Raw genomic sequence first — 25,865 nt, forward strand, 5'->3', positions numbered from 1 at the left:
TTGTGGATCAGGCGTTGTCACAGGTTACCTTGCATCCAGCAGCCAGGGCGTAACCTCCTCCAACCAGCACGACAATCTCCCAGGGCATATGTTTCTGGAACTCCTGCCAGGTCAACATTGGCCCACCCAGGTATGGTCCATCCTCTTCTCTATCCTCGCTGTGTGCTAATGGCGAGAACTACATGAAGTATATGGATCTGTGGATCTGATGGCATGTACCAGATTCCCGGTAATTCATTATATGACATGCTATAAAAAGGCATCTTTCTGCCCATTTTTGATGCTGGTCTAAGGGCCGTATTCAATTTGGAGCGAAAAGCCGGCTGGTTGCGGCAAGTGGATTTTTAAAGTTTTTTAATACTTCACATTAGCCACTTTAAAATATGCTAGCACCCATTTTCATGTACCCCAAATTTGATGGGACTACTAGTTTTGGCCAAAAAAAGTTTCAAAATGCTATTCTTCACCACTTACTTAAAAATGCAAAACTACAGCTATTAAGACCGTTTAAAGACCCCACATACCTTTAGCAGGGCTATTCGGGGGTACCCATAGTTAACCCCCATGTCAGAGCATCTTTTGGGGGGTGTCAAGCTGATGTCCCCAAAAATGACAGAACTTTTCGACGATTTCCTTTTCGCCGGGTACCGTTTTTCGTCGATTTGGAATTGAATACGGGGAAATTTTTCGAAGGCAAAACCTCCGATGACGGCGAAAAGTCCAGCCTCTGACTTTTCGCTCCAAATTGAATACGGGCCTAATTGGCATAAAAGTAAATAATAGTAATAATAAAAGTAGGGATATGACAGCCCCATGTGACTAGAAAATATTTATAAATTAAACTAATTATGTAGCAATAACTGACAGTGGGCCTGAATCAGCAGCGTATGCAACTGCAACTATGTACGCAGATTGGACGATTGTTCAGTACTGCGCATGCACCGCACTGTGCGTGAGCTGCAATCGCACTGTGTTTACGGACGTATATAGGAATCCATCGCAGAGTGAGTGACAGCCTGTGAGCGTTTGGTGCTAGAGAAACGCAGACGCGCCTGTCCGTTTGAACTCCGTTGTATGGGCGTGCATAAATTAGCCACTGCGATTGCCTACGCAGCCTGAGAGCCCAACAAGAGTTGCATATTCTGCGATGGGTCAGATCCGCTGTAATTGTGCATGACGGGCCGATGTGCTTCGATGTTGCTGATGTGTACATAGGACTGCAAGGTGTTACGGATGCGAGAAAGCAGCAGTGGGCGTCTCTATGCTGGCTGAGCGGTGGCAGACATTAGCATATTTTCACAGCTGCATTGCAGGCGATTACGCGGGTGCGATCCCAGTTGCGATCTGTGCTGATTTAGGCCCAGTGTTACCCAAAGGTTCTACCAATTAAGAGTCTCACCTTTTTCTCCTTTGCCAACACATGTAAACTGGGGTCTTTTGGATGGAATAAGAAACAGTAGGAATCCCAGGAACACTGAAACAGTAGCATCTGTCCTGTACCCGTTCCTGGAAGACAAGCAGTTCCGTGGTGGGTTAATGTGGAATTCAGGAGTTAGTGGTCTCGGTGGTGCCTTGGCAGCGGCATAGATGGTATGAAGCAGACCGGGCCCTTCCTTTATACACCTAAAAATTTATTTGTGCTTACTTCTCAAATAAGGATTCCCAGCCAGGCACAAACCCGGGTTCCCGCGTGAACCAGAGGACAGTCATCAGGATGAAGAAGAAGACGGTCACCTTTTCTGGGTAGCTGGAGAAAAACACAATAAAGTCTCATTTGTATGTTTTTGTGGATCTTTTATGTTGCCCGATTGCATCATTCCCCATACACGGGGCCTCATTCAGACCCGCTCGGAAGCGCTGAGCGCTCGAAAGCGGGTCGATGTTGAGGCCCTGCGCACGTGCAGTGGCCGCACTGTGCATGCGCAAGCCCCGGAGCGAGAGAGAAATTCTCTCGTTCTGGGGCTCACTACAAATGGGGCGGCTGTCGATGGTGATCGACAGCTCGCCCCGTTTTGTAGGCGGGAGGGGGGGGGGTGGCTGGCCACACGGAGGCGTTCCCGAAGGAACGCCTGCCGTTTGGGGGCGGCCCCACTGACATCACGAGTGATGTCAATGGTGAGCTTCCGGCTCTGTTAGAGCCGAAAGCTCACTGGGGCTTGCAGACGAGACCCTACCTCAAGGGTCTCGTCGCAAGCCCCGATGGTCGTGATGGTCTTGACCATCGCAACCATCAACCTGGCCACTCGCTAAAGCTGTGAGTGGTCACCCACAGCTTAGCGAGCGGCCAGGTGGCCGGCTCTTTACAGAGAAGCGGCCGCCCTCATTCAGAGCGAGCGCTCGCATGAGGTCCACTGTCCCACTCCTGATGTCTTCCATTTGTCTCCATCTTCTCCTCTTCTCTTTAGACTGTAAGCTTCATGAGCAGGGCCCTCCTCCCTCCTGTTCTCATTACCTACTTCTCCTGCACACCAGCTACTCTCTACACCTCCTCATTGGGCTCTCTGCCCCTGGATTCCACTCCTATGAGCTAGACCCGGTTTATGTGCCCATGCCAAAAGCTACAGGTATCAGCTTACGCTGAATATTTCCATTGCACCTTTTGCATCAGTGGCTGTGTTGAGATTTGTAGTAGTGCTAATTGTTACTTGTCCACTGTATTGCACTGCACTGTTTTACCCTGTACTGTGTTATTGTTTCGCCCTCTGTACGGCGCTGCGGACCATGTGTGGCGCCCTATAAATACTGTTTTGTACTGTACTGTCTTATTGTTTAGCCCTCTGTATGGCGCTGCGGACAATGTTTGGAGCCCTATAAATAAAGTTGTTATTATTATTACTATTATTATTAATAATAATAATAATAATAATAATAATAATCATTTGTGCCTCCACCAGCCAGCAGCTGATTTTCACGGGGGCCCCACACTTATGCAGTCCATGTTATAGTGGAAAGCAGCCCACACCGTCTAGCACTATTTGGTAAGATGGGCATGGGGTGGGGAGGTAGGGGGGGGTTCTACACAAGACCCAATCTCCACCAGTTATGAGCTGTTGTAGAATTAAAAACATTTCTGGAAGCAGAAAGATAAAACCTGCTTGACTCCTTCATCCAATTACAACAATTACACTCTGCAAAATTGAAATATTGTTTCTACACTGATAAAATGAGGCACACTAGCAGCGTGCCTCCTCCGCAGAGCTGTAGCAGAGTATAAATGTGCCTGGATCTGGCCCACGCCCCCTTTCACATGTGACATCATGGTGCAACGAAGAGATGACAAGGCGGCTCCCGGACAGCTCTCCGTGCTGGAGGCTGCTGTTTCTGGTGCCTTGCCATTGAAATAAAGGTGCCACCGGGACAGCAACAGTGCCATCCCGTCGGTCCTGGTTGGCGGCACCACTCACACCCATAATTAGGGCCCTGTTCCTCCATACTTTAGGTGCACCTCATTCCATCCTTCTGTCTGTACAAATCTCTGCTCCGTAAAATGTTTCCATCTTGCTACACAAAACTATGTGCCTCGGGCATGTGGTGACTCCAAGGGGGAAATTCCATAAAGGTCGATTGTAATCGATTTTGACTGATTTAAAATCGATCACGATCGATGTTGCGTTTCTGGGGCTAAATCACACACTTACTATAACACTTAAAAAACAAATCAAAGGAAATGTGTGACTTAGCACCAGAAACACAACATCGATGTTGATCGATTTCGATTGACTTTAAATCGATTAAATCCGACCTTTAGTAAATAATCCCCCCAAAGCTGTTTTTGCGGAGCTGCCATTTTGCACTATATAAATGACCTCCAGCCACTGGAGAATGAGACATATTCCTTCAGTTGGCACCTGAGACATCAATGAATGACTCCCAGAGATTGGGGTAACTGCATTACCTTGCACATTTTTTCACCCTATAAAACTGCGTTCAGGTGCTGGCAACACTTTAATGTGGTGCCCGCCCAGTATCACCGTGTGCCACTTTCTAGATAAGTGATAAATCAAACAATGTTATTACCAGTCACCCACTGGTGGGATATGATATGATTTTATAGTTTCTAAAATACCATGTACCTCATTTTCCCCAACTTTTCATATTCCTCCTGGATTCGTCTCTCGGATGCCTCCTCCTGTTTGGTCTTTTTCTTCTTGCTTAGTGAGCAGGTCTCCCTGAAGCTGAAAGGGGATCACAGTGAATGTCTCTGATGGGCAGCATGGTGGCACAGTGGTTAGCATCACTGCATGACTGCAAAAGGGCCATGAGTTCAAATTGAACGATGATAAAGAATGTATCTAGCGTGCCAAGTATTGCGAGGGTGTGCACTCCACTTTGATCTATGGGTCCGATTCAGACCCGGACGCTAAGCCGCGGACGCACGCTATGGCCGATACTCGCCTGTTTGCGCCCGCATATGCATCAATATGCGCATGCGCGAGTCACTGACTAAGCTCGGGAACTGTGCGCTCGTAGTACACAGTACACAGACTGGACGCTATGACAGATAGCGCTGTTTGTGGGTGGTAACAGGGGAAGGTGCTTGTGAACGGGGGAGTGGTGCTGTGAACGCAGGCGTGTCTGGGCGACTAAACGGCGTTTTATGGGTGTGCATAATTAGCATGGAGGCGTCATTGTACACATCACTTGGTTGTATTTCAGCCTGCTGTGATCGCAGTGCTTGCGGTGGGACAGGGTCTACCTCAAGCGCTGCGTGCAGCTCCGATGGCTCTCGATGGTTCTGAGTAATCATACACTTCCTGGAGATGACGTGTGTTAAGAAAAAAAAGTGGGCATCTTTATACCAGCGTGCGCTCACTCTGCCAACGCTCTCTATAAGACATAGAGGGCGTCCTTACACCAGACAGTGCGATCACAGAATTTGCATAACCGGCCCCTTTTGGCAGCGAGAGAGAGCAGCTTAGCGTCTGGGTCTGAATCGACCCCTATGTCTTTTTTTGAGTTACATGAATCTTAAACTACATTGGTGACATGATAGAAACACTTATCAATACTTAGATTACATGTAAAATAAAATATTTAAAATAAGTCATTGTGGCATATTATTTTTTTTAACACATTGACCACATCTGGTGGCACAAAGAACGATTCTGGCAGTTTATGTTAAGTTCAGCCATCGCGTGTGCTCTAAATATCTGAATCAGCTACATTATAATTGGGGTGACTGGAAAGTGTGTTGATCATTGCCTTGAAGTGTGTGTGTGGGATCATCAGACAACCACAGGGACAGGGAAGTCCTGGAACAGATTATGTACATGTTTATTGTGTTTTCAATCTTTTTTGGTCTGTAACAGTGCCATAACCTTTCTATGCATTGTAGAGACAGACTATAAAGGCCGGTATTCAATTCTGCGCGATGACCAAGAAGCCGTTTCGGGAACCGCCGGGCCAAGGCACTTTGTGACCTGTATGTTAATTAATGGTACCTTGCACCTCATAGACGTGTGCTGAAAAATTAGCACAGACGCAATAGATAACAAAATGCACGGCAAGACATCATGTCAATCTTCTGCGGCACATGGCGAGGAATTGAATACCTCTTCACAGTCCTTTAACCCCTTATACAGCTAAGTTGCTATATTTGCAAAAATTGGACGAATTTTAACACCTCTTTGAAATTGGATCAATGTTACATCTGTAAATGTCGTCTATCTAACGCAGGGAAGGGAAACCTCAGGTCCGGGGGCCGTATGAGGCCCCCGGAAACATTTGGTCTGGCCCTCAGCGCTTTTTTCTGCTAGCCTCATCTGGATAGCAGGGTGCCTATAATAGCACCCTGCGGCCAGAATCTATGCAGCAGTGCCGCTGGAACGTCCTTAGGTCGCTTCAAACGGTCACACCGCTGCCCTTACAGCTCCCCTCAGGATGCTCCAGGCATTGCAGTACTCACTGGCGATTGTGGACCGTTCCAGTGTGACATCACACGGAGGGGGGCGTGGCCTGCACCGGGCCCGCAAATAATGTTATATATCAAAATGGCCCCCGGCAGAAAAAAGGTTCCCCACCCCTGATCTAACGCCTTGCGAACAGTCACACAACGTGGTATTTCTACATGACTACTCTATCCACAAATCTGCATTAACATGAGTCATCAGAGTCTTTTAAGGACATTCTTACTTCGAAATTAATCATCTCCACAACAGTGGTCGGATCCTACATGTGTAGATCACGCCATGTAACTCCAGCGTCTGCATTGATTTCTCAGTGTGTGGCCACATTATAAATAATGACTCCAACTTAATAGAAGTCTCTAGCCCAGGCGTCTTTATTTCATTGTGTGACAACAGAGAAGCCCAGCTTTGTGCACTCGATACAGCTGTATCTGGGCATCAGGGGCCTGATTCAGCCGCACGCATTCCTGATGTTCATGTAGTTAAGCGACTTTTGCTACTGCGCATGCGCGAAAATCCCGATAAACTCCTACCGTGCATGCATTACGCAGAGTGGCGCCGTTGCCATTGAGGCGGCGGTATCAGGAATGTCTCGGGAAATTGCCGGGCGTTCCTGGGCGGTTACTGGGAGATGGCTAAATACGCATGTAAAGCGCCATAGGGCTGGTGCAAGTTTCAATGGCGCAAAAGATGGTGGTGTATAAAGACGCAGCAGGCGACATTACAGCATTGAGAGACGCTCAAAAAGGGGACTGGCGACCACCAAAATGGGAATGGCATTGAAATACCGATGGCTCTTTAGCCACCGGTACGAATACCACCTTTGGAAGCCCGACAGCAGGAGATCCCGACGCGACTAGGTAAGTAATCTAACCCTACCCTGCCCCTCCCTCAACCCATAACCCACCCTTAGTGGTGCCTAAACCTAACCTTCCCTGTCGGTTGCCTTACCCTAAGTTCCCCCCAGTGGTGCCTAACCCCCCTTCCGTCACCCTAAACCTAAGTCTCCTGGGGGGGTGCCTAGCCCTAAACCCCCTCCTCACACGCTAACACTAACACTCCCGGGGGGTGGCTAACCCTAACCAACCCCATTCCCGGCTTATCTTCATACTTACCCGCCGTCTGGATGTTCGGAATTCCGGTGGTCGGGATGCCGACGCCGGTATCCTGATGTGCATTGGGATATCGGCGTTGGCATTATGCACGCCCAGCGGGATTGCGGCATTGGTATTTCAACTGCCGCCAACCCATCCGCCGGCATAATAACTGCATCCCCACCAAAAGATACGGTTGCTCCCACCTCTGAATCAGGCCCAAATCGGTTGTCATATAACGAGCATCAAATATCTGCCTAGACAATAGAATTTTCTCTACATCATGGTTTGCTGAGTATTCTGCATTTTATAGGACAAAGTAATCAATGATTTTTTTTTCACGTTCTTGTCTCATTTTATCCACTCACTTGCAGCCAAGAAACAGCCAGTGCAGCCACACCCAGGTCAGTAGCAGTACGATGACAGTAATGGGCAAGCTGAACACAAACCAAGTGCCGAAATTGACCACCTCGGCATCCGGGTAGCGGCTGAAATGTAAGAATGGAAGATATGTGCAACAAAGGAGCAGTGACTGTAACTGTTCAATCAAGTTTCAAAACATTTTTGACCATTTCCCGAGTTTGACAACTAAACCAGGCGGGAGGCAATCATATAATAGATCTCCTGAGCCTTGGCTCCAGGCTGCCTACTTCTTGAAGTGCTCCAGAAAGATGAGGCTGGTGGATGTCCCAATGATGGTGGTCAGGCCACCGATGGTCGCTGCGTAGGAGACACTTAGTGACAGGCACTTGCAGAACATGTGGTCGTGTTTGGATCGGTATTTTCCTTTTTCTACTGGGTCTCTGCACTCAGCAGATGGAAGGACCAAAATCTGTGTCTGCAAGAAAGGATAAAGCACTTACGCATAATAGGAATCCAAAACATAACCTGTATCATTTTAAAGAGAGGCTGCTTTATATTTATTACAGTGCAGCAGGGTTTGGCAATAATAGGGCAGATGTATTAAACTCTGGAAAGTGATAAAGTGGAGAGTGATAAGCCACCAGCTCCCAAATGTCATGTTACAGGCTGTGTTTGAAAAATTAGTTACAAGCTGATTGGTTGGTCGTTTATCACTTTCCACTTTATCACTTTCCAGTACTTAACACATCTGCCCCTATGTGTAGACTATGCCACAAGTAGACTTTGTGGGTTTGGTGCCATTTACATTATGTTAGGAATAATGAAGTTTGAGCTAAGTGAAGGGAAAGGCTACCATAATTGAGAAACGTCAACTTTTAAATGTCCACTTCGGGCAGAACGTACTTAGAACATAAATAATTCAGGTCACGTTTACGAAGGCAAACTAGGAGTGTTCCTAGGTGAGCGGAGAGGCAGGGAAATCTGAAAAGCTGCAGTGCGCAAAACTGTAAACGTCATATCAATGTCCTAATCCCATATTTCTTTGAAACCATGCCTTTTAATCAAATCTTGTGTATTCCCCTAAAATATTAATTGTCTTAGATTCATTCGTGGCCTAAATGTAGCAGAAGAGTGAGGTAGTATCTGGGCTATTTTGTTTACATGTGACACTTTTGTGTGTGTAGCATCCCAGGAGGCAAGGGGCACATAAAGTACCCATTGACGTTCCACTGGCCCTGAGATTATTGTTAGTCCAGGCCTAGCCAACCTGTGGCTCTCCAGCTGTTTTGAAAATACAAGTGCCGGCATGCCCTGACATAGTTTTAGCATTCCCTAATAGCAATATTTTGGCAGGACATGCTGGGAATTGTAGTTTCACATCAGCTGGAGAGCCACAGGTTGGCCAGGCCTTGTCTAGTCTCCTCTTGGTGTTGCTGTACATGTCACAGTGTTAGGATAGGAACAGTACTAGGAAGTTCTAAAAAGCAGTCGGTTGCCAGAGCTCACTGTTAGCGATACAATGACAGCATTTATATATATATTAGTGTAGTTGTTAAAGGTCAATTCTGTTTGTATGCATTTGCATGTATTAATATAGATTCTGGTGGGAACTGACTGGATTTTTGTTGGATCACCCAGATTATTGGAGCTCAGACATTTTAGGAGCCGGCGACGTCTTACCTGAGGGAGAGACTGCCCATTGGTGGCGGGCTTCACCAGTCTCATGGGATTGGCAATCATATGAACACCACTGAGATTCTGCTGGTAGAGGACAAATTTAAATAGAGGATCACTAATCAAACACAAAAAAACCCATTCCTTTTATTCTCAGTAACCCCTGTCATAAATTACTCCTCCATTTCCCAAGAAGAACCATTTCCCTTTGCTAAGTCTATAAGGGCAAATCAACTGTTAATGATAGTTGCCCGCGTTCGGACCGCTTCACCAGCAACTCGTGGCCACAAACATCACAGACTTTCCTTTGCAGCCCATTGACGTACCCAAGAAAATGTGCCCAAACCTAGTCCCCATTTCTACACCAGGGGAGTGGGATATTGGGAGCCAAACTATTTATCTACATGATTCCTTCCTTACAAATTTGAATTTTCCTTGAAAAACGAATGAGCACAGTAGACTTTAGATATCATTACCTTGCTCTGGATGAGTTTGCTCAGGTCCTTGGCTGTGGCCCTAGAAAGCAAATAAATCAGACATGCAGTCAATCAACATGATCATGCTTTCTACTTTTGCATTAATAACTAGTATACATTCCTCTCATACTCTTGATTGACCAGGGTCAGGGCTTCGTCTGTTATCAGTCTTCATCTATTGTATTTCTAATTTCTATAGTATGTGCTTCCAGTTATAAGGACAGAGGAAATTACCTGTAGCCAATCAAATCATGGAAATGGGTCATGTACATCCTACAGATGTAAGTTTGCGAGCAGGAACCTGTTACAGAATGGGTTTGTAATGTCGGCTGTCGAGGTGCCTCCTGTCAAAATACCGACAGCGGCATCCAGATGGTTGGTATCCTGGCAGGGGTCAGGAAAGTATACTTATCCTCCCCCCTTCTCCCCCTAACCCTCCCTTCTTGTAGCCTAACCCTCACCACCCTGCACCCTAACACTCCCCATTAGTGTCTAAACCTAAGTCTCCCCCCTTCATGCCGAAACCTAACCCTCCTCCCTTAATGCCTAACCCTCCCCCAGTGGAGCCTAATGCTAACCCTCCCCCCTAGGGGTGCCTAACCCTAACCTCCCCCCTAAAACCTAACGATAACCCCGCTATGCTACCTAAACCTAACCCCCCCACCCCCTCGTGGCTAACAGCTAAGGACGCACCGGACTTACCTCGTTCAGGCTGGCGTCCTTCTGGATTCCATTGTCGGGAATAAAATAGGCATCGGTATTTAGACACCTATCTTAAGTCCCTTGTTGGACTTCCCCCGTCGAGATTTAGACCAGCGACATTGTGGCCGCCAGTCTCATAGCTACGTCCCCCTGTTACCACTGTGTTTCGGTTTAGTATTGTGTTTGTTTCCCATTGTAAAGCACTGATGACTATGCTGGTGCTATACAAATTAAAATAATTGTCAATAATACTAATGATACTAATAAAAGTGTTCACTACACTACAGAGTATTTAAAAAGATTAGTGTACTGATCCTGTGCGTGGGCAGTGACCCTGCCCATTATGTTTCAAAGGGGGAGGTGTATCAAACCTCTGAGACAAAGTGAAGTTGCCCATAGCAACCAATCAGCTTCTCAATGCCATTTCACAGACTGTGCTAGATATATGACAGAAGCTGATTGTTTGCTTTGGTAAACTTCCCCACTTTATCTCTCTCCAAGGCTTGGTACATCTCCCCCATATGTGAGCGACCACAGGGCAGCATATGAAAGGGACTCTGCCATGATGTTCACCATCCCAACAGTCACTACTTAGGGGGGACTGACCCAATTATTGGACCCAAAAAGGGGTGTGGTGCTGGGATAACAAGAATGGGGGTTGGGCACATGTTGGTGTGATTTTGCTCCATAAAATGTTGGCTGATGCGATGCGTTGAGGAAGGAAAGGTGACAGGTAAGATGCCACAGACTGAGAGTTAGATAGTGGAAGAAGCAGGGTCCTCAGGGATGTGAGACTTCTTTTTTACCGATGCTGGAAGATGGTGGCGTCAAAGGGACCTCTATGTAAAGTTATACGAGAACCCACATAGCCAGATTACAGAGTATATTAGTATATGCTAGATTTGATGGTTAGTTCAGACTTTGGGTGTATTTGACCAGGATCAAAGTTCTAATCTTCAAAATGAAGTGCACATAAAGCTTTTAAATGTCTTATCTTAATATGCTAATGGATGAAGCTTTGCCTTCTTATGGAGGCATACGGTTGGCGTACACTGACACATGGTAATAGTGCTTCACACCAGGAAGGCCATGAAGCTACGGGCAGGGACACTAGGGAAAGATGACATCATGCAGACGTTTTCTCATTCAATCAGTATCATTCATGGATTAGGTTGGTCTTACTCCTCGTTGATGAAGATAAGTTCAATTGATGGCTGGTTCTGCTTCTCCTTCCCACCTGAAATACGACCAACAACGTGTCAGAATTTGGGGCAATCTCCAGACATTTGAGCCAACCATTCCAATAAATTGTGCACATCCACCTGTTAACACTTTAGACGTAAAGTGAAAATAACAAGCTCAGAGTCCCTTCAAGCAGAATCTAATTCCATCAAACAACCAGTCTCCACGTGAATGGGAGAGAGCAGGTTGAGGGGGAGTCAGTGAAATTTTGGAGACTAATTAGAAAAATGTGAATATTTTGGCAAATGTTTAGTGGTGTTATTTTACATAGAGACTTCATTAGCTCTGGCTAGATCCACTCTGGATCGTAGGCGGTATCATGGTGCAAGCCAATATACTCCCAATCATGGTATCGGGCTTTGCAAAAGCTGCATCCTTGGGGGGCTCCACTGGATAACCTGGCCATAGGCTGCGTGTGCATCCTAGAGGGGCCCCCCAAGAAGTCGCACTGTGGTCTGATATATTCTCTTGGTTGCCCTGTGTGTCCCAATACTCCTTATAATAATTGATTGTAGAAATAAGTGCCAATTGATACCAGTCAATTCTGCTACTTCCTGCAATCACTGTTGTGGACCATGTTGAGAGAAGTAGGAGAAGAAGACAGTTGCATCCTTTCCTTCTTTGTCCCTACTTCGCTCATGTTGTTAGTCACTATGTTACAGCAGGAATATGGTGAATGCAGGAAGATGGAAATGAGATTGGTCCCACAGAGCGCTACTTCCTGGAATCGGTTTAGGATTGTCCATTAACGAGTTATCCATTGATAGTCGATGAATTCTAACCATCGGGTGAAAACCATAGGGTCAAACCATTGATTGTTCATGGCTATGCATGCACAGATTAAAGGAGACACAGGCCCACATGTTCAATAGAGCTAAGCAAAAGTATTATATTACCATTGTAGGGAACCATCGATGGTTGCTTACCATAAATGGTCTGTCTATGGCCAACCCTAAACCGGTTATTGTACTGGGAAGGGAGAGGAATCAAGTTGGGGCCAGAAGGTCAGGATTGTCTTTCCTGCCTTAGAGTGGACCAACTGAGACGAAGTTCTCATTCTCTCATGGGTGGGAGAATAGATGGGTAAATTACAGCCTATCCTGGGCACAAATTGGGTACTCCTGATGACATGAGCAGTCATTGAAGACATCAGTTCAGAAACTCTGACAGAGTATTATCTGCAATCTGCGTTTAGTACAAGAGTGACAGATGTGAGTCACCTTTTTGCTGTCCATTCTCCACGGCCGTAGAGCCATTCACCACACTCCCCTCGTGTTCCTCATCGGAGCTTATCAGCTGCTGCAGAACCGCATCTGCGATGGGCATCACCATGGCGGTGGATGAGGTATTGGAGAGCCACATGGAGAGCAGAGCGGTGCAGCACATGAAACACATCAAGAGCCTGAGCGGAGCAGAAATGGGTCAGTGTGCCGCCATCTTGAGATCTTTCATGGTTTTGAGACATTCATTATTTTACAATGATATGTGGTAGATACAGGATCTGTTAAGTATTTGGTCATTAATAAAAATGATATATGTACAGCTGGTTAATAAGAATTAAATTATATTTCTTTTTATACTTTCTAAGAACCCATAGTCACTCTATGGGGCTTATGCTGAGTGAGTACTACAGCAGTTTGCGTTATATGCGTGATTCCACTCTACGCATGCTCAGAAAGGGAATGCCTTACTGCTATAATCAATACCCCTGGAATAACTGATGGCTTATGTCTAATACCATTTGTTCTGCATTCAGAGCCGTCATTGGGCTCAATCCAATTAGGTGCACTGTTCTCGCTCCGCGGGTGTAAGTGCGGCTATATACCATACTTATGGCACCGCCATACGGGCTACATACAAAAATCATTGAATCTGGGGCAGATAGAGTCGTGGGAGGGGAAGCGAGTTAATTGGACTGAGCTCATTGTGTAGGTGCTTCTCTGTATTGCAGCAATGTGAAACAAGAACAGTAACAGAAATGCCCTATACAGTGCCCAGCTGCCCAGGATATAATGCCCTCTGTGCCATGTGACCAGTGAACAGTGTAATCAATGTGAGAGGTGGTACACACCCAGTATCTGTTCTGCCCACAGTCATGAGTGGGCATAGCATTATTGAGTCATAGGGTTGATGTAATAATTTTAAAAAAAGTTGTCTCGCAAGCGCCACACTGCAGGGTTGAAGTCATGCCGCGTTTAATGACCGCCACGGGCTACAGTGTCTGCTAATTGTTTATGGTGTGACTTCCAAAACACTCAGCTGACCAACTGACTAGTGATTGGGATGGGGGGAGGGGTGTGGGGCGGTGGATAGTACGTCAGGTTAGGGGTGGACATTGGAAGTCCACCATCAAATGATGGCTGGGCTTTCCGGCTTCGAAATTTTAGATGTGATGGTAACTAACCATCGCATCAAAAGAATTTGATGGAAATAATTATTAATATGATGGACAGGCGCTAAAAATCCTTTGTTGTGCATGCGCCATAGCACCACACGGCCGTACCCGATGTTAAACAGTTGAATTCAGCTTATTTTAACATCAAATGGCCATCGCTTCCACAGCAAACGATGGCGGCTACCATCGGAAAGCTGCCATCGAATGGTGGAAACAATACCATCGAAAGGAAAACATAGATGGTAGCGATTCATCGAAAGCTGATATCCATCCCTGCGTCAAAGAGAGAGGGGAAATCGCTCTCAGACTGTGATATAATTGTGAGGTAAAAAGTTAATAGCCTTATATTTTTCTTTTATCGGGGATATATATATTTTAACCTCAGGGTTGCAGTGACACTACTGTATAACAGATATATTGTGTCGTATTATAACACTGTATTGTGCAGTATAATATATAATTACTGTATAATATTGTTAGTAATGAGAGACTGATCTGTATATTCTGGCGCCACACGTACTCACATGCCGGGCTTTGCCCCAGACAACATCACCATTCTGAGAGCGATCCTCTTATGCAAATTCCATTTCTCCACCGACGCCGCCAGACAGATGACCCCCATCAGCAGCAGCGTCGTGTTCTTCACGTATTCCGCAGCCACCTGTTGGGAGAAACGATCACAGTAGGGGCTGATTGGGAGTTGGACCCAGCACAGATAGCGATTTACTGCGCAGAAGTGAATTTCTGCATTTCTGCCTATCTCTGGGCGATTCTGACCAATCTTTGTCAGATGTCGATTTATGTGAAATGGGCGTTTCTGGGTAGTAACTGGCAAGAGATCTGTCCCCTGGGAGTGGCGTAGGAGTGTAGCCATACTGCCATGCGATTCTGAGCTGCACGTTCAGCGAAGGGAAGCCTGTGGCAGATGGATCTCTCGCGCACAGCATGGGGCTGGTGCTAGTGCTGATATTAATGATGACAGTGGTGGCTGTTGACGGGAAAACAGTGGGCGGTGCAAATTCCCACTTGGGACCGCACGGATCTTCGCATTCACCCTACGGAAACTCACGTTAATTCTGGTTAGAATTATTATTCCTTAAAGCGATGGTCTCGTTTTTTTATTTTAACCCATGGATGCCTACTGGAGAAGGGGACCACTGGAGGTAATATAGGTGAGTATTGTGTGAGTGTGTGTATGTATGTATGTATGTATTAAAGTTATACTTTGTAAGGTGTGTGTGTTTCTTTGAACATTTCTTTACAGGTGAACTACAAGTCCCAGTGGGAACTTAATGCCCCGCATGCTGGTACTTGTGGTTCTCCAAGTACCAGCATGCGGGGGAGGCTTGCTGGGACCTGCAGTTCTACTGGAAAGACAATGTTTTTTTCGCTTCTAATTTTACACCACACTTTCACAATCAACCCTCCACCCACCGCTCAGGGGTGGTGGCGGGGATAGCTCCGGGCTATCGGCACAGGCTAGGAGTGCCTTGGGGAGGGAGACCCCTTTTTTTGAAGGGGTCTCCAACTCCCCAGGGATCCCTGGCCTGGGCCCGTGATAGTGCTCCCCTGGCTGTGGCATCAGTCCCCCGTTAGAAAGGGTCCAGGGCTGGTTCTGGATCTTACAGGTGAACCCTACGCAAATTTTCCCTGTAAATCCAGAACCAGCCCTGCTTCCCATAGCCCAGTGCTGGTTGGACTAAGTACAGGGAGACCCTACGTCATTTTTTCCCTGTACTTAGTCAACCAGAACTGGGTTGGCAAAGTCCGGGGCTGGTTCTGATTTAGGGGGGGAACCTCACGTTTTTTTTTAAATTGAACTCTTAACACACTTTTCCCAGCCAGATACATGCAGGCATCTCACTGATGTCTGGATGTATCTGTGTGACAACGAACTGCTCATGCTGAAAGTGAAAGCATGAAGCAGTTCGTGTGTCGGGGATTTGCAGGTCGTTTTGAGGGGTGATTTGCCGATCGATTTGGACATGAACATGTCAAATCGAACTGCAAATCACTCTTCAAAACCGACTCAAATCGAATTTTTGAGCCAAATCGACCTTCAAATTGAATGTTAGTAACTTTGGCAAAATCACTGGTTTTCAAAAATTCGATTTCAGTCGTTTTGAGAAGTGCTAAATCACTCCTCAAATCGACCTACAAATCGACCTTTAGTAAATTTACCCCTTAGTCTTACTTTAATCAGCATTTAATTTGTAGTGTATTATAGGTAAATACTGCATCTCTGTTGTAAACATACATTTAATATTATTGGTATAATGTTTTAGATCCTGTTTATGTGCAGTTAAGCAATGCAATGTGCTTAACCTGAAACTGAAACTTCCCCCTCTCCCCTGATACTATAAGACAAAGGCATTCCAGAATTGGGATAGTTTCCACTGGGGCCCGCTGGCTAATGAAGATCCGGTTGGCACACACACAAAGAAGAGGAAACTGACCTATCCGACGTCGAGTATGTACAGATCCCTGCCTGTACCCAATGATCTTATTCCCTAAGGACCATTTGAATGTGAACTTATAAATTGTGCTGCAGTGACTGTTGGAAGTCAGTGCATTCAGAATTGAAGCCTTGTATTGGTGCCAATAGCGCATGCGTATTGTAAGGGGCGGTACGTTATTTATTTCTTTGTGCAAATAAATCCTTTGGACTTTGGAACTCCAAGTGAGCTGAGCAGACTTCACAATTATTTATCTTTGATTGCACATATCGGCCACTTAAGATACCACCAACATTACAAGTTTTGCCGCTCAGCTATACAGGGTGTGATGTTGCTGAACGGTCAGAAGATCAACAGTAACCATTTCTACATTCATAATGTCCATACCACAATGCTGACATTAGAATATCGATAAGGTTCAAACTGTTGACAGGCAACATGTCAACATCATCAGAATGTCGATAGCAGAACTGTCGTCACGTGAAATGTTGAAATTCTGAGGATGTCGATGGTTAGGGTTGGGCGCTTGTCGGGAGGGTTGGAGTTAGGCTGCGGTGGGAGGTTAGATTTAGGATGTGGGGAAGTAAGGGTGAGGCTAGGCACTATGGGGAAGGTTAGGGTTAGAGATTAGGGTTAGGGGAGAAATACTCACCAGAGCGCTCGAGAATCGGAGGTCCCACCAGAAGTGACTGTCACATGAGCGCCGGAACCCAGAAGACGATTCTGGAGCCGCCCTCTGCCGCCGGTAGACGGTGAGCAACCAGAGACGGTTTTTCAACAGTTCATTATGTTGACATATATCCGTGAAGACATGCTGCATGTCGACAAGTCCTACCCCCTCCCCCCATGACATCTGATCTACTTATAATTTACAGTGAGAGCTACGTCAAGTGATATATGGACAGCCATGTAATATGACCATATCACAGCTAGCCCAGCGCCACAGGGTCTGTGCTCTTGTTGGGTAATCACTGCTCTCTTTTTGGGTAACCACTGACCCTATTAGCTGTCAATCTATTACTGTCACCTGCATAAGTAAAACAAAACATCATTTGTTTCATGAAACTCGCAGACTTTGCATGAATGCGCGCTCCCGAGAATTCCCCATTCCAATTAAAAATGCCTATTCGCGGTACTCGCAGTGGAGGCTTGCGAATTGACTGCCAAATGCGATGTGAGAAGTGCATGAAAAAATGGGGAGACCATCCAGGACCCCCCAAAATTGATAATGTCATTAGCAGGACCGTATGTCATTCAAATGGCTGATTTGCAGGGGGGGGGGTTAATGCAAAAAATATATAAAAGCTTCTTTTGTGTGTAATCTCAAACTAATTAAACGAAAAATGCCCAAAAAAAAATTAGGAAAAAAAAGTGATTTTGGGGCACTTTGCAAATTTTTTTAAAATAAATAAAAAATAAATTATTATTTAAAAAAAATAAAAATAATGTAATTAAACTTAGGGTTCCTAAACTAATGAAAAAGTTGATTTTGAGGCAATTTTTTAACCCCCAAAAATGACATGTAATATTGGACTATTGAAAACTTCCAATTGCCTAATTAATCATTAGGGGGGGATGCCCAAGGGGTTCAGCACGGTGTCCGGACATTTTTACCTTAGAATAAAGATTTTCCTTTCCATCTCTCACTCTCAGGGAGGTGCAAATAGAAAAATGCAAATTTACTCTGACCGGTTCAGTGCAAGTTGCTAATTGGATTGCAAAATTAGGGCCTGATTCAGACCCGGTCGCAAACGCTGAGCGCTCGCAACCGGGTCGATGGTGGCCCAGAGCGCATGCGCACGACGGAGTCGGCTCCGTCGTGCGCATGCGCGAGACCCAGATAGTGACCGGCAATCCGTCGCTCCGGGTCTCGCACCAAAAGGGGCGTGCTGTTGATGTTGAGTGACAACACGCCCCCTTTGGTGGGCGGGCCAGGGGGGTGGCTGCCCAAACAGAGGCGTTCCCATGAGAACGCCAACCGTTTGGGGCCGGCCCCACTGACATCACAAGTCATGTCAGTGGAGAGATTTCGGCTCAGTTAGAGGCGAAATCTCTCTGGGGCTTGCGGCAAGGGTCTCGTCGCCAACCCGATGGTCGCGATGGTCTTGACCATCGTGACCATCATCATGGCCGCTCGCTATAGCTGTGGGTGGTCACCCACAGCTATGCGAGTGGCCAGCAGGCCGTTCTAAAAAAAAAAAAAGACCGGCCCTGATTCAGAGCGAGCGCTCTGTCAGAGCGACTGGCTCTGAATCAGTCCCTTAATTCGCTATTTGAATACGAAGAGAAAACAGCAACTCGTACCTTGCAATTTGCACCTATTTGGATTGACCCCCTAGCCTTTTATTATTATTATTATTATTATTATTATTATTATTATTATTATTATTTATAAGAAAACCAAAGCACCTTATAAAGGAATAGGATAAATATTATGCTACATAAGTACAAACTGATACAATTACACAACTTTGCATTAAAACATAAGTACAGTATTTGAAGACAATGAAGAGAGTGCCCAGGGCGCAAGAGCTTACCATCTAGAGCAGGGAAGGGCAATAAACTCCCCTCCAGCTGCGGATGAACTACACATCCCAGCATGCCCTGCAACCGTTTTATCATGGCCAAATAGCAAAACTGTGCCGGGGCATGCTGAGATTTGTAGTTCTACAACAGTTACGGACCGCTTAATGCCGACCAGTGGTCTAGAAGGTATATGGGTGGACACAATATGGAGAAGAGGGCAGAGTAGGGGCATAAAGGAGGGCAGAGACTGGAGGGTTAGGAAGGGGTTTGGTAGGGAGGTTTTATAGGCTAAAGTGAAAAAAAATACAATTTAAGGGCAGGTGTGAAGGCTGGGTGGCAGGATGATAATATACAGTCAGGTGCATAAATACTGGGACATTGACAGAATTTTCATATTTTGGCCTCTATTCACCACCACAATGGCTTTGAAATGAAACAAACAAGATGTGATGTAACTGCAGACTTTCAGATTTAATTTGAGGGTAATTACATCCAAATCAGGTGAACGGTGTAGGAATTACAACGGTTTCTATATGTGCCTCCCACTTTTTAAGGGGCCAAAAGTAATGGGACTATCAACTCAAAAGCTATTTCATGGACAGGTGTGGGCTATTCCCTCGTTATTTCATTATCAATTAAGCAGGTAAAAGGTCTGGAGTTGCTTCTAGGTGTGACATTTGCATTTGGGATCAGTTGCTGTCGACTCTCAATATGAGATCCAAAGAGCTGTCACTATCAGTGAAGCAAGCCATCATTAGGCTGAAAAGTCATAACAACCCCATCAGAGAGATAGCAAAAAAATTAGGTGTGGCCAAATCAACTGTTTGGAACATTCTTAAAAAGAAAGAACGCATCGGAGAGCTCAGCAACACCAAAAGACCCGGAAGACCACGGAAAACAACTGTGGTGGATGATAGAAGAATTATTTCCCTGGTGAAGAAAAACCCCTTCACAACAGTTGGCCAAATCAAGAACACTCTCCAGGAGGTAGGTGTATATGTGTCAAAGTCAACAATCAAGAGAAGACTTCAGTAGAGTGCATATAGAGGGTTCACCACAAGATGTAAACCATTGGTGAGCCTCAAAAACAGGAAGACCAGATTAGAGTTTGCCAAACAACATCTAAAAAAGCCATTACAGTTCTGGAACAACATCCTATGGACAGATGAGACAAACTTGTACCAGAGTGATGGGAAGAGAAGAGTATGGGAAAGGAAAGGAACTGCTCATGATCCAAAACACACCACCTCATCAGTGAAGCATGGTGGTGGTAGTGTCATGGCGTGGGCATGTATGGCTGCCAAAGGAACTGGTTCCCTTGTATTTATTGATGATGTGACTGCTGACAAAAGCAGCAGAATGAATTCTGAAGTGTTTTGGGCAATATTATATGCTCATATTCAGTCAAATGCTTCAGAACTCATTGGACGGCGCTTCACAGTGCAGATGGATAATGACTCGAAGCATACTGCAAAAGCAACCAAAGAGTTTTTTAAGGCTAAAAAGTGGAATGTTATGCAATGGCCAAGTCAATCCCCTGACCTGAATCCGATTGAGCATGCATTTCACTTGATGAAGACAAAACTGAAGGGAAAATGCCCCAAGAACAAGCAGGAACTGAAGACATTTGCAGTAGAGGCCTGGCAGAGCATCACCAGGGATGAAACCCAGCGTCTGGTGATGTCTATGAGTTCCAGACTTCAGGCTGTAATTGCCTGCAAAGGATTTGCAACAAAGTATTAAAAAGTGAAAGTTAGATTTAGGATTGTTTAGTTTATTCCATTACTTTTGGCCCCTTAAAAAGTGGGAGGCACATATAGAAACCTTTGTAATTCCTACACCGTTCACCTGATTTGGATGTAATTACCCTCAAATTAAATCTGAAAGTCTGCAGTTAAAGCACATCTTGTTTGTTTCATTTCAAAGCCATTGTGGTGGTGAATAGAGGCCAAAATATGAAAATTCTGTCAATGTCCCAATATTTATGCACCTGATTGTAACTAAGGCCCTGATTCAGAGCCGCTCGCTATTTGCGGTCGTTCGTTCTAAAACAAGGGGTGGCTATTCAAATGAACCGTTCGCTAATTGCGGTCTGTTCCCGCCTCTAAGTCTGAACAAGCGAGCAAAACTTGCGGTTGTAATTTTGAAAAATACGCCCCCTTGCCACTCGCACCATACGTCATGTCCGCTATTTATTAGATTAATCGAGTACATCGAACAGCGTATGAACTGCTCGCTATTCTTGTGGCTGGTTTTTTCAACCGCTATTTTGCGAGCAGTTCTGAGTTAAAAAAAACCAAGTGACGTGGTCGATGACGCTGCTGTATTAATTATGCACTCCCTTAAAACGCCCATTTTGACCTTTAAGCATGCCTGCGATCTAATTCCACACCCCCGTTTTCAAGCACCTTCCCCTGTTACCACCCACATACGCCTCCTTCTGTCACTCAGAATAGCAGGCATTCGCTATATAGCGAACAAACGATTTTCGGCCGCACTGACTGGTTCGCGCATGCGTATTAAAAACCGTACGCATGCGCAGATGTGCGAACATCGGTCAGAACGAACGAGCGGCCGCTTACGAGCGGCTCTGAATCAGGGCCTAAGTGTATAACTATAATATATAATTATGCTCCTTTATAAAGGAACTGGCAAGACCTCATACTGAATATGCCCCATAGTTTCAAGTGCCAATTCACTAAAAGGATGCCGTGAGCTGGAGAGAGTGCTGAGACAGATCATTAAATTATTTAGGAGTATAAAATATCTGTCTGAGTTAATTAATTTAAAGAGAAGAAGAAATTAATGTGAGAATATTACGCCGGATGTGATAACTTGGTATAATTATATAGTTGGATTGTGCTGAAAATTCTTTTTTAGATTTAGGTCCATACAGGAGACAGAAGAAGAAACAGAATGAGCATATTCAATTGGGCACAATATTTTTGCTACAAAAATTAACGTGGTATCGCAACCAATTTCTGATTACCTGTCCCATCCATACAGCACCCTATATACTGTACCTGTCCCATCCATACAGCACCCTATATACTGTACCTGTCCCATTCATACAGCACCCTATATACTGTACCTGTCCCATTCATACAGCACCCTATATACTGTACCTGTCCCATTCATACAGCACCCTATATACTGTACCTGTCCCATTCATACAGCACCCTATATACTGTACCTGTCCCATCCATACAGCACCCTATATACTGCACCTGTCCCATCCATACAGCACCCTGTATATCTGTCCCATCCATACAGCTCCCCATATACCTGTCCCATTCATACAGCACCCTATATACTGTACCTGTCCCATCCATACAGCACCCTATATACTGTACCTGTCCCATCCATACAGCACCCTATATACTGTACCTGTCCCATTCATACAGCACCCTATATACTGCACCTGTCCCATCCATACAGCACCCTGTATATCTGTCCCATCCATACAGCTCCCCATATACCTGTCCCATTCATACAGCACCCTATATACTGTACCTGTCCCATCCATACAGCACCCTATATACTGCACCTGTCCCATCCATACAGCTCCCCATATACCTGTCCCAATCATACAGCACCCCATATACCTGTCCCATCCATACAGCATCCCCATATACCTGTCCCAATCATACAGCTCCCCATATACCTGTCCCAATCATACAGCACCCCATATACCTGTCCCATTCATACAGCTCCCCATATACCTTTCCTATCCACACAGCTCCCCATATACCTGTCCCAATCATACAGCTCCCCATATACCTGTCCCATCCATACAGCTCCCCATATACCTGTCCCATCCATACAGCTCCCCATATACCTGTCTCATTCATACAGCTCCCCCATATACCTGTCCCATCCATACAGCTCCCCATATACCTGTCTCATTCATACAGCTCCCCCATATACCTGTCCCATCCATACAGCTCCCCATATACCTGTCCAATCCATAGAGCACCCATATACTTGTCCCATCCATACAGCTCCCTATGTACCTGTCCCATCCATACAACTCCCCATATACCTGTCCCATCCATGCAGCACCCCATATACCTGTCCCATTCATACAGCTCCCTATATACCTGTCCCATTCATACAGCTCCCCATGTACCTGTCCCATCCATACAGCTCCCCATGTACTTGTCCCATCCATACAGCTTCCCATATACCTGTCCCATCCATACAGCTCCCCATATACCTGTCCCATTCATACAGCAGCCCATATACCTGTCCCATTCATACAGCTCCCCATATACCTGTCCCATTCATACAGCTCCCCATATACCTGTCCCATTCATACAGCTCCCCATGTACCTGTCCCATCCATACAGCTCCCCATATACCTGTCCCATCCATACAGCTCCCCATATACCTGTCCCATCCATACAGCTCCCCATATACCTGTCCCATCCATACAGCTCCCCATGTACCTGTCCCATTCATACAGCTCCCCATATACCTGTCCCATCCATACAGCTCCCCATATACCTGTCCCATCCATACAGCTCCCCATATACCTGTCCCATCCATACAGCTCCCCATATACCTGTCCCATCCATACAGCACCCCATATACCTGTCCCATCCATAGAGCACCCCATATACCTGTCCCATTCATACAGCACCCCATATACCTGTCCCATCCATACAGCTCCCCCCATATACCTGTCCCATCCATACAGCTCCCCATACGCCTGTCCCATCCATACAGCTCCCATATACCTGTCCCATCCACACAGCTCCCCATATACCTGTCAAACATCTTTTAACCCATTATTCTGCACTTGCAGATTTTCACTCTAATAATGACATGTAATTATTGGCCTATGGCAGATGGAAACCCCCCCTGCGTTTGCCTATGGCAGTGATCTAGTAACAGCATATAGGAACAGCTCCCATGAATGGAGCAGTGTAAGTAGAGAAGTGCGGTGTACAGTATATAAACAAAGGTGGAGCAATATCCTCTCCTCCTATGGTTAGTTTCCAGGGCAGAGCCGAGTCCTGCAGTGATCGCATTGAGAGACACAATCGTGCAGTTAGAATGTTACACAGTAAACTCCCTCAGTCACCGTGGTGACGCCTCTGCCAACCAGTGCCACCTTTGCCCCACTGGGATGACCTCATTTGCCAGCCCCCTCCCTCCGCTCATGTGCAGTTATTTCTAATAAAAAACTTCTTATTAAGGTGGGCTGGAATCCGGTGGCCGGGAGTGAAAGGCGGCTTTGTTTTCTGTGATCCGCCTGATGCCCCACTGAGGCAGTCATGTTCTGCACAGTGCTGCAATGCTCTGCATCTCTCCCTAATACAGGCCCTGTGCTCTGCGTGTGCCCTGTATCAGTGAGTGCCGAAAGCTGGGAATAGTTATTCATGTAGGTGAATTAATGAAAAGCTTTGCTCAGAACTGTGATGCAGCAATGGGAATATCTAGAATCTGAGACACAGTAGTATTAATAATAAAAATAATACTACAATAAAGTGGCAATAACCCAAAAACAATCTACAAGAACAAAAAAAAAATAATATTTGGTGGTATAATAGCCCTTAAAAATAAATTTTATAGCAAAAGTCAGAAAAAAACATAGATAAAAATAGTTTAATACAATTATCTGAAAAATGTATTATCCAAACTACCCTTAATCCTAATTTGGTCAGATAATCTGCATTTCACTGTAACAATAATAATAATAATAACAATAATAATAATAATAATAATAATAATAATAATAATAATAATAATAATAATAATAATATCTGTATCTGTCCTTTAACTTGTCATTTACATGTACTATAAAATGCAGCCCTCTATTTCTGGATGGGCAGTGGGAGTCCCTTGTTTTATTAACTGTTAAATGTAGCTGTCACAATTTGTAGCCACGCCCCCTTTGATGTCACCATTATCCTGAAGTCACAGACGCCCTATTATTCAGCAGAAAAGCCTGTGCTTTGCGGATAATGCTTCGTTGGGGGAGATTCATCATTTATAATTGCGTGATTGTCTGCCGGTTTGTATTTAAAGGATTCTTTTGTATATTTTTGGACACTTTTTTTTGTATATGTAAGAGACACAAATTAAACGACCTACCTATTTACAATGGAGAAATCCAGTTTGCAGATAGTGGACCTCATTTCCCGTCGCCTGTCATTAGACCTACGCCGGGAGCCCGACGTCCGGCATACCGAACGAAGGTAAGCCGGGCGCCGGGCGCGGACAGCCACGGGGGGGAGGGTTAGGTTTTAGGGCTCCTGGGGGATTAGGGTTAGGCACCCCCCCAGGAGACTTAGGGATAGACTGCGGGGAGGGGGGGTTAGGTTTAGGCACTTAGAGAGGGGTTAGGGTTAGGCACCCCCAGGGGGAGGTTAGGGTTATGCACCCCCCCCGGGAGACTTAGGGTTAGGCTGCGGAGAAGGGGGGGTTAGGTTTAGGCACTTGGGGGGGAGGTTAGGGTTAGGCACTTGGGGAGGAGGTTAGGGTTAGGCACCCCTAAGGGAGGGTTAGTGTTAGGGGGGAAAATAGGGTTAGTTATATTTACCTTATTAGCGATCGGGATCTTCACCTCTGCCGGGCTTCTTCTGTCGGGATTTGAACTACCGGCCACACAGCCGGCGGTAATACTTACTACACCCGGCTGGTGTACTGTAAATGCACGATGATAGCGATGGCGGCGACTTTGGCCAGCAGATGGATGGGATCCGCATTTATATCTGTTCACGCAATGAGGCCGCAATTCAGGGTGAAGTGCGTACCAGCCCCAAAATGAGTAAATCCCAATGTTCTGTCATCTAGGTCTCTAAATGTGGCATTCCCTGGCGCTCACTGCAGGACAGCCAATAGGGAATCACAGATGATGTCCTCTGTCTGGAGGGGCCAAAAAGAGATAGATGTGGCTCTAACAGACTACAGCCTCAGCCTGCGTAGCCTTTAATGCAGGGGTGGGCAATAAGCGGCTCTTCAGCTGTGGTTGAACTACACATCCTAGCATGCCCTGCAACAGTTTTAGCATGGCCAAATAGCAA

General features: G+C 45.7%; 1 protein-coding gene across 2 annotated transcripts in view; it reads right to left on the bottom strand.

Annotated features, from left to right (window-relative positions):
- SLC13A4 (solute carrier family 13 member 4) overlaps window positions 1–25,865 on the bottom strand; it is a 33,023-nt gene that overhangs the window by 3,880 nt on the left and 3,278 nt on the right. Inside the window, exons 3-13 of one of the 2 annotated variants that reach the window (XM_088459276.1) lie at window positions 14,377–14,513; window positions 12,678–12,859; window positions 11,398–11,452; window positions 9,514–9,553; window positions 9,044–9,121; window positions 7,651–7,838; window positions 7,369–7,488; window positions 4,074–4,175; window positions 1,646–1,747; window positions 1,400–1,506; window positions 29–165 (exon numbers count right to left, since the gene is read on the bottom strand). In XM_088459276.1, coding sequence (XP_088315402.1) covers window positions 29–165; window positions 1,400–1,506; window positions 1,646–1,747; window positions 4,074–4,175; window positions 7,369–7,488; window positions 7,651–7,838; window positions 9,044–9,121; window positions 9,514–9,553; window positions 11,398–11,452; window positions 12,678–12,859; window positions 14,377–14,513 — 1,248 coding nt within the window. Of the gene's footprint in view, window positions 1–28; window positions 166–1,399; window positions 1,507–1,645; window positions 1,748–4,073; window positions 4,176–7,368; window positions 7,489–7,650; window positions 7,839–9,043; window positions 9,125–9,513; window positions 9,554–11,397; window positions 11,453–12,677; window positions 12,860–14,376; window positions 14,514–25,865 lie in introns of both variants that reach the window. The other variant, XM_088459275.1, reaches the window with a different exon arrangement.

The sequence above is a fragment of the Taudactylus pleione genome, unplaced genomic scaffold (genome assembly GCF_031769625.1).
Source record: "Taudactylus pleione unplaced genomic scaffold, aTauple2 ptg000903l, whole genome shotgun sequence".
Classification (NCBI taxonomy): domain Eukaryota; kingdom Metazoa; phylum Chordata; class Amphibia; order Anura; family Myobatrachidae; genus Taudactylus; species Taudactylus pleione.